Source organism: Lampetra planeri, chromosome 4 (assembly GCF_965212315.1).
Source record: "Lampetra planeri chromosome 4, kcLamPlan1.2.h2, whole genome shotgun sequence".
In the NCBI taxonomy this organism is placed as follows: domain Eukaryota; kingdom Metazoa; phylum Chordata; class Hyperoartia; order Petromyzontiformes; family Petromyzontidae; genus Lampetra; species Lampetra planeri.
Window position 1 is genome coordinate 29436381 of NC_136110.1, and position 12451 is coordinate 29448831.

The 12451-nt window shown below is 43.6% G+C and overlaps 1 protein-coding gene across 2 annotated transcripts in view; it reads right to left on the minus strand.

Annotated features, from left to right (window-relative positions):
* COL22A1 (collagen type XXII alpha 1 chain) overlaps positions 1-12451 on the minus strand; it is a 167115-nt gene that overhangs the window by 110571 nt on the left and 44093 nt on the right. For both annotated transcript variants that reach the window (XM_078593716.1, XM_078593715.1), the window contains 4 exons: positions 11650-11712; positions 9669-9707; positions 6584-6637; positions 5379-5432 (listed from right to left, as the gene is read on the minus strand). In XM_078593716.1, the coding sequence (XP_078449842.1) occupies positions 5379-5432; positions 6584-6637; positions 9669-9707; positions 11650-11712 (210 nt within the window). The remainder of the gene's footprint in view (positions 1-5378; positions 5433-6583; positions 6638-9668; positions 9708-11649; positions 11713-12451) is intronic.

Genomic DNA, 12451 nt, shown 5'->3' on the forward strand with positions numbered 1-12451 from the left:
GGACGACAAAAATGCAACGAATTCTGTCCAAAATGTTGTGGGCGGCTATCTCTTGGCCACACTTCAATATTTTTGGAGGCGTCCGGGCTACCCACGGCACCCGCAGGTCACTGCGGCCCTCAGAAGCGGAGTGAGCAAGCACCTACTACGGCCGGCAGTGTCCGTCCAGTGCTCGCCGAGCTGCATTGGCTTCTGGTTGCCGAACGAATACATCGTTGAGGTCGCAACTCGGTACACACAAAGTGCTTGCCACAAATGAACCGCGATGCAATGCCGATCTCATCGATGAGCAAAAACCAACACGCGAAATCCGGTCATCCTCGCAGTCGCTTTTGGCTGACCATCGAACAAAGATGTTTACTGGATCGCACGCTTTCAGATGCGCTTCTGCGGCCGTCTGGAATGCTCTTCCTTCTGATATTACGAAGCCATTGGAACAATGCACTTTTAAATCATCTAGATTGAAAAATGAATTTCTTCTTCACTACTTTTTGTGTTTAGTTTGTTGTCCTTCCCCCGCACCTTCGATTAGCAAGTTTGGCTACGTATGGTGCGAAAGAAGTTCAACATACAATCATACATACTGACGTGACGGAAGACGGGCTGGTGTTGCCACCACCACAACCGGGCAAATTTGCTGATTTTTTTTTTGTCTTCTCGACAGACCTGTTCTTCACCTGAGGACGGCTGCTTGCGTTGTGGCCGAAACGTCGTGAGAATTATTTTATTATGTTTTATTTTTATTATTTTATTATTTCCATTCTACGTGACTTTACCGAAAGAACCAAGAAGATAAATTTGCTGATGTTTACACTCCGGGTACTCATTTAAGGCTATGTCAACCTAGAAGAGGTCCTGACACCACTCGCCACTGATGCTAGCCATGGCTGGGTAGAGAGCTGAGGTCACGCGCTGCGGAAATCAATGCAGCACCCACAAAACAGACACGTCTACATGTAAATATGCACACGTATTACTATGATAAATGGTTTGAGAATGGAATTTACAGTCTTGAGAATGACTTCATTAATATATATAAAGTAAATGGCATATTCAGTTATAGTCATATGAGCCTATATTTTCTTACGCAATTCAGTTTTTGTTTTAACACGTAAAACCATTTACGTGGGAGCGGTGGTGCAGCGGTTCACTCAACTCGAGTGACCTGAGGTCAATTCCCACTGACCAGCATGGTGCGGCATGGTCAAGCAACACCTGTAACCAACACGGCGCAGGGAGGCCTTTACAAAGCACTGAACTGACAAAGGGACCGAACGTTATTAAACGTTTGTATTCGTACTGTTGCCGCCAACGTGCTTACAGATGTCCTGATAATTTAATGCGGCGCACGGGAAACACGTGTGCGCATTTTTCGTAAGTGAAAAAAGAAACACACACACACATCACTGCCTTCCCACCACCACCACCGCCGGCCACCTCCACCACCTATTCATATCCGCTGCTACAGACGAACCGGCGATCAAAGGGCCAACGCAGCCATCCCTCATCGGCTTCACGGTACAAGTCAGAAGCCCGCGCCGCGTGCTGTTCTCGCCCACGCCAACGCGCGTGCGCATCGGGCGTTGAAATTCGGTGGCGGGCCAAGGACAATTCGAAGCGAGCGCCGTGCCGCCGTAGCTTTGCCAGACGACCATTCCCGGGGGCTGCGGGAGCTCTCCGATTGGCACGGTTGGCTACGTACGGTGCGAACGAAGTTCAAAGTGCGTACGTGCGTACACACGCACGGCCCTCCGTTCACATCGGCGATGATGCTTCCCGCAGCCAAAGCATCCAAAGCCACGGCGACCGTTCAATCTGCATAGGAGCCCCGCTGTGCGATGGGCTAAGCTTAAAACATCGCTCTAATAATTGCTTCCAGCCGTGATAGTTCTTTCCATTCTTTCTGACGCAAAATTGCCGGCGTACAGTACGCAAAGGCTAGTTGCTGTGGTTGTCAGCTCGTTTGGTTGGGGCTCGCCGAGTAGACATTATTTTTGGGTGCGTCATCATCAGCAGCAGCAATGGTCATGGCCTATCCACTGCTGGATGAAGGCTTTCCCAAGCCACCGCCACGTCTCACGATCCTGCGATGGACTAAACTTCCTCTAATTTTACTTTATGTAGGCTTATGCGAAGCACAATCTTGGTGTTCAACTTCCTTCGCATCATATGTAGCCAAATGCGCTAATCGAAGGTGCGGGGAAAGGACGTGCAACCATGGGGAGAACATGCAAACTCCAAATATACAGGCGTATATGTAAACTCCACGCAACCACGGAAAGAACATGCAAAATTAGGGTCAGGATTTAACCCACGACCTCACGTATACCAGGCGAGGTCGTTAACATCTCGCCACCTGCGCACAACATGATTCTATCGCTCCATCTCCCCGGCGGACGTCCAACTCGGACGCATTCCATTCCTCGGCTGCCACTCCGTTGTTATTATTCTTTGACCAACGTCACTACAAGCGTTACACGCGGGATAAGGGAGGTAACTTAATCATATCGTGGTTGTGTACCGGACTGATTATGAAGAAAATTATTTTTTTAACAGCGTGATCAGAATGATGGGCTATTTTTGTTTTATAACGACATGGGTTCAAGCTGATATTTAGTGCTCATCTGCTTAAAAAAAAAAATATGAACTACTTTGGGGTCATAATCAACGTTTTTGGGTTTAGATCGCGTTATTTATAAATGTGTCGTAACCCTCCACCACCCGACACGGCCAATCAGTAAAAAAGTGTCAAGTTGACAAAAGACAAATAGTTCACTACTTTAGCCCACCGGTATGTTGAGTCGCACGACGTTTCGCTGGTAATTGCATCCAGCATCATCGGGCAATTCGCCAGAATGGTGAGGCTCTGCTCTGGCTCCCGTTCTTATATAGAGCAGCAGCAGCAGGGTGACGTCATCATCAACTCATCAACTCATCAGGTGCAACGATTTGAGGGGGGGGGGGTTATTGTAATTATATACTAGATTAGTAATCAGGCAGTTGTTACGATGCGAGTTGGGGTCCCTAAACGTTTTGCTTGGGGCAGCTTTCGTGCATCTCTTTTGATGGCGGGTGGTGCGGTGAGTGCACCAGCGACAAACACTCCACTGTTCCCCGAGTCACTTGCACCCAAGGTCCTTGACAAATTGACTGCCATTTGTTGTTGCTGTTGTTGTTTTAGCAGTTGCCTTTGCAGTGGTGCAACTCGCTTTGTTTTTGTTCTGCAAATTTACGGGGGACGGGTTTATTCTGCCGTTTGACGTCAATTCTGCATCCTCTTAAATTTTGATTTAAAGCTTTCGTGACTGCAGGGATTCATATTGTTGGTTCTTTCGGTAAAGTCACGTAGAAGGGAAACAATAAAATGTTTCATATTTTTATTATTTTATTGTTTCCCTTCTACGTGACTTTACCGAAAGAACCAAGAATATTAATCCTCTGAAATGTTTTTTTATTCCGCAACGATAAGTTTAAATCGATGAAAGGACCATCGTTTTCACATCGAAACCAGAATGTTTGCAAGAATGAATAGTGTCTCAACCATATATCGTTGGACACAACAAAAAAAAAACTAAATAGGATACGTTACTAGAGAATATCTATAAACATGACTGAAATTATGTCCTGTACTCTCTTACATCATACAAATTCCCATGTACATTGCACGCTATTTCCGCACCTCCGATAGCACGATTGTCTGCGTACGGTGCGAAAAAAGTCCAACAACTTCCAACGTACATATCATCATTATCAGCAATGGTCTCCCCCGTGTTGGATGAAGGCCTCCCCCATGCAGTTGCCCATGGCTTTTGTTTCTTGCGTTGCCACAATCGATCGAGCCTCCCACACGGAAGCTCATCTCACCCGCCCCATCTCCGCCGGTGGTTTGTCGTCTTGGGCGTCCGTCCTGCCTCTGGCTGTCACTCGGGAGTTTGTCTCAGCCACTGACCTTCATCACTTCGAGCAACGTGTCCTGCCTAGGCCCACGCGGCTTTTCTTAACAAGCCAATGGGAGACGAATACGACTGTTACTTGTGCTGCGCTGCTCGCAATATTGACCAGCAGCGCATCACTTTGTTCATTTAAAGAATTAAAACTAGGCTGAAAGTAACCTAGGTAAAACATTAAAATGAATAAAAGTAAAATAAAATAAAAATCACGACGTTTCGGAGGCAACACAAGCTTCCGTCTTCAGGTGGAACCGTCACAGCCACGACAGCTGTATCAAGTAAATGAGAGATTGCAGGAGCTACCACTCCGTTTATATAATAGTTGGAGAGGGGGGAAGGGCCAAGTACAGCACACTTTTTATTCATATGGTAAGGTGAGGCTTAAGAGGGTGAGCCTTTGTATAAACGGGGTGGTAGCTCCTGCAATCTCTCATTTACTTGATACAGCTGTCGTGGCTGTGACGGTTCCACCTGAAGACGGAAGCTTGTGTTGCCTCCGAAACGTCGTGATTTTTATTTTATTTTACTTTTATTAATTTTAATGTTTTACCTACGTGACTTCACCGAAAAAAACCTAAAAATATGAATCCTTGCAGTCACGAAAGCTTCAAATCTAGAATAAAAGTAACCTATTTTTAAATCCTTTATATTAAGTTTGCGTGCTTGCTTGCTTGCTTGCGTGCTTGCTTGCTTGCTTAGGACCGTGCAAATCTTTCAGTCGTTTTTTAACCCACTTCCCGTGATCCAATCGAGCTGACATTTTCCACACAGACTCGTTGTGCCAGACAATTATTGTTCGTGAAAAAAAATTCCCAAAATTTTACACTTTTTAGGCAAAAAAAATTTATTTTACATATATTCAAATAGAACGCATTCATGGCTTTGGCTGAACGCCAGAGTGTAAGAGCCCAGAGCGTAACCCCTCCACAGGCCGTGGCGGAGTAGCGCAGTTGGTAGCGCCCTCGCTTCCCATGCCAAAGGTCGCGGGATCGATCCCTGCGTCCTCCACAGGCGAATATATTTTTAAATCCTTTATATTAAGTTCGCTGCCACGCATATAAAGGATGTATAGTGAAAAACTTTAGTTTTTATGGGTTATACTTATTATTTGGCCAGGTAAGGCCCACTGAGCAATATAGCTCTTGTTCAGAAGCGGTCTGGCCACATGTGATGATGGCTCAACGAAGCAAGTGGCTTATCATGTGGAAAATTATAGCAGCCGAATACTAAGCTAGTTTGAAAAGATACAATTTCCGAAGTTTACGAAAGATGTTTAAAAAAATTTCTCGGCACGCAGTGTGCTGCGAAGTGAGTTCCAAGCCGAAAGGCCCAGTACGATATATATAGCATACTTTTAAAAAAGATTAGTCTAAGTGAGCTCGTATTGTTTTCTATGAGTTGATTGATGATCTAAGAGCATCAACTGACCTTTTCGCCTGCTTTGCCATCTCTCCCAGGCAGACCGGTTGGTCCCAAGGCTCCCTACAGCAACAAAGACAAAGAAAAAACCCCATAATAGACAGAAGACCAACACAAAGCAAAACACATGTAACTTTGATGTGGTCAGAGACAGCAGCAGCGAGCCCCGTTAGTGTAAGGTGTCTTATCGTGGAGATCACCAAGCCTCTTTTGCCCGGCTAAGAACTGAAATGGGAATGAAAGGAGAGTGGGAGGTGAACCACTCCACTGAGATCCTGGACTCCGATACAGGAGTTCGGCCACCCATGATTATTAATTCACGTTCTCATGCATAACGCCCACTGTGGTGGAATGCTATTGAGAATATAAAAGACATACGGACAATATTCAACACGATTTGGGGGCGGTTCTTATAGCTTCTAAAAACATTCAAACTAACAAAAATGTTATTTCTACTTCTGCATATTGTTCCGACGATGTCTGACGTAGTTTAAAATGAACCATTGCACGTAAATCGTAAAATTGGTTGAGAGAATTGTTCCTCAACTTTATTGGAGAAATAACGCAACAATAATTGGCGCATTAACCAAGTGATCATTAATTTGTTTTCCTTTATCAGGTGGTGGAAGGTCTTAACACCACACATTTGGTCAGATAATGACATGGACTGACCCAAGAAAATCAAGCATGAATTAAAACAAGGCTTGGGTTTCCATTTAATAAATAGCACATTTAATAAATAGGTTCTAAAGTGTAATGAGATTATTGTTTAAGCCTGGTTAATAATGACCGCACAAAAGACCCATCGTTACATCTTTCTCGTAACTTCATTTAATACATTCTATGATGAAAATTCAATAACAGCGTTCACGTTTTTTACTGCCATAGCAGAGTGCATGGGTAAATGCAGCATGCTTAGAGTGGATCAGAGGTCACATGAAAGGAAACTTAAAAGTAGTCCTGGGATATCACCTTCCGCAGGCCATTATCTAAAACAAGGCCATGCAATGCTCTGCAATAGTTCTAAATGTATGCGACACATTTATATTTACACGTTCTAACCAAAAAAAACCCCTCTATTATGGATACTGTATGCTTTGTCACATGACCTGACATTGATAGTGCAACTGGTATCATGTTGCAATTTTCTTTTTTTAAGCCACACATGAAATGGGAATGTTCCACACACGGGGCAGTATTTTAACAGTGCTTACCTTGGCGCCTCTTTCTCCCCTTGCACCGGCAAGTCCTGGCTGGCCTGTGTCTCCCTAGCAGAGCGAGCAGCAGCAGCAGCAGCACAAGTCAATCAAAGCGCTCACAGAGCGTTAGCATGCCGTTCACAGAATTCTTCACCAAAAAAAATTCTTGAGGAAAAACAAAACAAAAACCCAGCCAACTTTATTCATTTTCGCACCCCTGCCGAGTTCCTTTGTGCCGTGTTAAATATTCCACAATTTCCTTGTGTTTTGTGGAGATTGTAATGGATATTAGTGTGCCTCTGACTTTTGCTTGCCACAATCAATGAGCTCCAATGCGCACGTTTAAGACCTCTGGCGTCATCTCGCCACCGTCATGCACGAGGGCATGCATCGATTCGGCCGCAACCCTTGAAAGTTGTTTTAAAAACGTGCGTGCGCCATCGTTCTTGTGACGAAAGGATAATCCTACTCTGTGTTATTCGTGACATTTTCTAAAAAAATAATAAAAAATTCGCCCAACCGAGCATGAGTTTGGCCTCATCCTCTATTAATAACCTCAAGCCAGTGTTGGAAAATTCCACATTCCCAAAGCAGGGTGGGGGGGGGCAGTCATTCCAAGAGACAAATGCTGTTGACTTGCCCCCCCCAAAGTAAAATGTAAAAAAAAGCAAAGGTGAAAAACCTGTAATTGCTTGCTCATGCCACTGCTGGCAGAGGGGCCCCCACCAGAGACAGCTTTTGAGGGCTCTTCTCGAGATTATCTCAGGATAACTGTGGGAGTACCTCCACTTTACTCCACTCAATGCGACCTTCCGATTGACAGTGCAGCACCTACTTAAACTGCTGCCTGGGCAAGAAGTGCGGGGATTCAGGAAAGCTTTACCAGAGGCATCTGCGCTAACCATTACAGAAACTCCTCAGAAAAATGGCGCTTCGTGATTCGTCTGCGACAAAGGGATGCACGTGACGAACTTTACAGCAAAGTATTCTTAGGTTTTTCGGTAAAGTCACGTAGGTAAAAATTAAAATGTATAAAAGTAAAATAAAAATGAAATAAAAATCACGACGTTTCGGAGGCAACACAAGCTTCCGTCTTCAGGTGGAACCATCACAGCACGATAGCTGTATCAAGTGAGAGAAATACCAATAAAACAAATATTTGTATACATACTGGTTGTGGGTGAGAGGAGCCAAGGTAGGCCCTGAATATTATTTTTGTGAGGTTCGGTGCGGCTGAAGCACTTTAATTAATTTTAATATTTTACCTACGTGACTTTACCGAAAAACCTAAGAATATGAATCCTTGCAGTCACGAAAGTTTCAAATCTAGAATTTACAGCAAAGGTGGCAGTGAGGTGGGCTCGAATAGACGTGAGTGATTGACGCCCCCGCCACATAATAAGCCCAACAGCTGAACTTGTAAAACTCGAAGGGTGTGAGAACGGCTGTGTGCTCGTTTAAAAAAAGATGCTCTGTAATTCCATCAAGGATCAGCATCTCTCGAGCGAACCCCGAAATAAAGGTTGGCCTTCTGATCCCTCAGTTGTAAAGGCAGCCCATCCACAATGCATACCAGGCATACGTACATTCTTTCAAGAATGAAGAACTGTTAGTCTATTGTTTCCTTGAAAGTGAGTTTAGCTCTTAAGTCTAAGAGTATTTTCCATTCACCTTATTTTTCACAGGACCGGATGCATTTTCATAATAATATCACGAGTGTAACTTTTTTCTCTCTCATGGTAAAAAAAATTGAATAAATATAATAAACAAGAAAACGTTAAATACTAAAGTTCATTTTTGATGCCAAAGGATTTTGAAAGCTATCACCAACATTCACACAGCTGTGCATTTTAATATTCTCATGCCAGTAATGGTACAAGCGAAGCTCTGTGAATTGCTGGCATCCAATATAAAGACTTAATGAATATAGGTCTGTTTAATTTTACGTATTATATGTTATATATCCGTTGTGAGTGACTGATGTTAATTCTACTTAGCTTCTCGAAGGGCTAAAAAGCTGCCATATTTCTGAATGGATAGTTGTGTTTATTCCTTTAACTGGAAAAATCCCCCCAAAAATAGAACTTTGTTTGGATTAAAATTAGAATTTTTTCACTTTTGAACCAGGGCCTTTGCAAGTTTGTATGCACGTATGTTGAACTTCTTTCGCACCGTATGTAGCCAACCGTGCACATCGGAGGCGCGCAAAATTTGAGGCAGAGATGTTGAGAGGCGCTACATTCAAATATGTAAATATTTTCAAGAACTAAATTCTTAAATCGTTCGATGTAAAGCTTTCGTGACTGCATGGATTCATATTCCTTGGTTCTTTTTATGAGTGCTATACTTAAAAAACAACAACAAAAGGGTGAAAGCCTCTCATGTTACCAAGCAGCAGAGGTGCATCCCTGACATTACATACTCATGCCACTGCTGGCAGAAGGACCTCTACTATAGAGGGGGCCCTAGAAAGCCCACTAGAGAGTGTGTGGCTACTCTTACAGATGTCTTGGAAGAGATGGTAGTGCCCATTGTTAAGACAACGACACGCGACTCCCACATGTGAACACGAATTAATTGTCCAATGACACGTATGTATGTTGAACTTCTTTCGCACCATACGTAGCCAACCGCGCTTATCGGAGGTGCGGGTGAAGGACAATAAAGTTAACAAAAAAAGCAGTTGGAAAATAACGAATTGTTCAATGTAGATTTAAAAATGCATCGCTCCAGTGGCTTCCCAATATCGGAAGGAAGAGTGTTCCAGACGGCCGCAAAGCGCATCTGAAAGCACGCCATGCGGTGACCGTCTTTGTTCGTAATATACAGCGGAGGGCAGAGCTCGGGGAGGAATGTGGGTGCCGGCTAACCGCGTGGCTGCCTTGCTCACTTGTCGGTGGTTCCTCCTGGCCCCTGAGTCATTCTTTCTCCGTAAAACTGCTTTTGTGTTTAGTTTGTTGTCCTTCCCCCGCACCTCCAATTAGCACGGTTGGCTACGCACGGTGCGAAAGAAGTTCAACGTGCACACGTACATTAGGGAGCGCGCGAATACCGCTTTACAAGTTTTTTTTTCACTCTTGCAAACAAACAACAATCTTACCTTTTGTCCCATTTCACCTTTGGCGCTTATGACTCTGCCCTTTAATGAAAAAAAAAACACGCAAAAACGAGTAAAGCGGTTGCTCTATGCCAGGAGCTGTCATAAAAAAAATTGCATGCGTGCAAATAAATAATCGCCAAAGCCACTGAAACCTTGTAAGTTTTAACGTTGCATACAATATTTTAAATGAAGACCATAAAACTGAGGCCAGCACGAAAAATAAAACCCCGTGTTTATAAAAATGGCTGCACCTGAATAAACGAAAGGTGTAATGGGCAACAGTGGCAGATAGTTTGATATTTTATATGGCCCATGCAAACCAATATATGCGCACACATATAAGCGATATAAACACGAATTATATTGGCAATGATATATTCTTAACAAGTGCATTTACAATTACAAGTGTTTACTGGCACTGTTAAACCACTTACTCTATAGATGCCTATGACTCTTCCAACTAACACATTTTAATGACACTTTTTTTTTCCCACAATACAATTTTATGGTTAGAAACATATAAGGCACTGGGACATTACAAGCATGGAATATATTCTTATTTATCACATTAACCTTAACATCGATGTATTTTGTTGAGCTTGTAAAAAGTTTAACATTTGCTTGCTGCAATCCTTTGTTCACAATAATAATAATAACAGTTAACAATTTACAGTCTTTCATCAGACCACTGCTGGATAAAAGCCTCCCCTCGCCGTGTCGGTGATGGGGGCAGGCCGAGTGTGCGTCGCCACGCTGATCAGCTCAGGATGTGAAGGAGGGGGAGAGCCGGCAACGGTTCAGACATCGCTCGCCGCTGATATTTAGCCAAGGCCGGGGTTCGAACAAAGGAGGCCGTATTCATAGCGCAGTGTGCTAACCACTGCCCCACCCCTCTCCCGTTATTATCAAATTATTGTTACCGTAACGTTTGACATTTTTTTATTTTTTCTACAAAAAGTTAAATACTCTTTGGTTCTTTCGGTAATGTCACGTAGGTGAAGAAAATAATAATAATAATAATCAATAAAATAAATAAATGTAATCACGACGTTTCATCGTGATTTTTCACCTCCGTGACTTTACCGAAAGAACCAAAGAATATGGATCCTTGCAGTCATGAAAACTTCAAATCTAGAAAAAAAAAAGTTAAATGTTCATATCGATCCGTAAGTCATTGTCAAAAAAAGTGTGGGCTGTAGCAGCCTTCAGGAATCAGCACAGGGCAGATCAGACCTGTGCAGGAGAAGGTTATTCAACGCGTTGCTTATTCAGTTAGGCACGGCAGGGGTTGTCGCGAGCTATCGATGCTCTGACGTATCGTGCAATGTAAGGTCCAAGATATTGGCAATCATTTTTCTCGTGTTATTTTTCTTGAAAAAAATATTTTCTCGAGAAATAACAAGACTCAATTAAAGATTTAAATAAACGGGGTATTATTCAATAATGACTGCTTTGCAAAATGCTTCTCGGAGTTCTTGACGGCATGGCGATTATATATCATTATTTTCTGAGTGCATATAAGTATTTTATTCCCTTATTGTTAGGGTAGCATTTTGGTGACAGATTGTAATGATAAGAATGCTTATAGGAGGCGAAGGTTAAGCGAACAGCCATTGAGCGTTAACGTAATATTCATACTCTTTGGGTCTTTCGGTAAAGTCACGTAGATAGAAGAAAAATAATAAAATAAGAAAAAAATCACGACGTTTCGATCGCAACACAGGTGAAAAAATACAGCAGGCGGACTGCTTGTAATATTCATTCGTACCATGACGACAGGAAAGCGCAACAACAAATACACTAACAATTGCAGTAAAATGATAGAGCTATGGGAAACTGATTTGTCAAATTTGATGTCATATCGTAGAAGGTTATTTCGCGGCAACTGTACGCGCGACCCGATGAAATGCCTCTACCCCCCCCCCCCCCCACAGTTTGTGCCCTTCTCTTCAACTCATGAGATGCGTAGCAGCACCCTTACCGCTTCCCCTTTCTCTCCCTTGATGCCAAGTAGCCCAGCAGGGCCAGGTGCTCCAGTGCCCCCCTGTGTGGAAAAAAAAAAAAAGACGGAGCAAGAAGACAAGAGTGTCACATTGATCCAACAGTCTTTCTGGTCCATCCCACCGATGAGTTTGGGCCAACGTGTTGCGACCCGTCCTGGCTTTTTATCCAGGGACGTCCTCCCTTTGAGTTTAGATATCCCGGGAAATGAGCAAAACGTGCAAGCTTGCACTGTTTTTTCTGTCAGTTGCGCAAATAACACACCGCTCGGGACAATGCATTTACACGAAGTTCACCCCTCTACCACTTTTGCGCGACATTCCTTCTTCCCGCAATATGCCCCGGTTTTTGTTGTTGCTGTTGTAGCTAAGATGCTGCAAGCGTAGTTTCGAACGCAGCGAGGACAGAAGAGGAATTGAATTCTCCCGCACGCACAGAATCTGATAGAGTGACGGGTGAGGAGGTGCGTATTTTTAGCACGTTCAAGGAAAACAGGGTTGTTAAAATAACAAAAAAGGATCTAGCCCTCAAACACAGCATGGGCACAACATGCACATTCCATCTGCAAACAATTAAGCGGCAAAGTAGCCGGTAGCCGCTGGACTGCTCTGCTGCTGCTGCTAAGTTTCAAACAACACGCAACAATGTGTAAAAATCACACAGCCCCTGTGGATTACGCATTTAGCACAGACTCTGTGCATTATGCGGAGAGGCTGCAGCTACGTTCATTTTGACGGCAACCTAAGACGAGAGGGGCCACAATGCACTTCTTTAGGGAATCC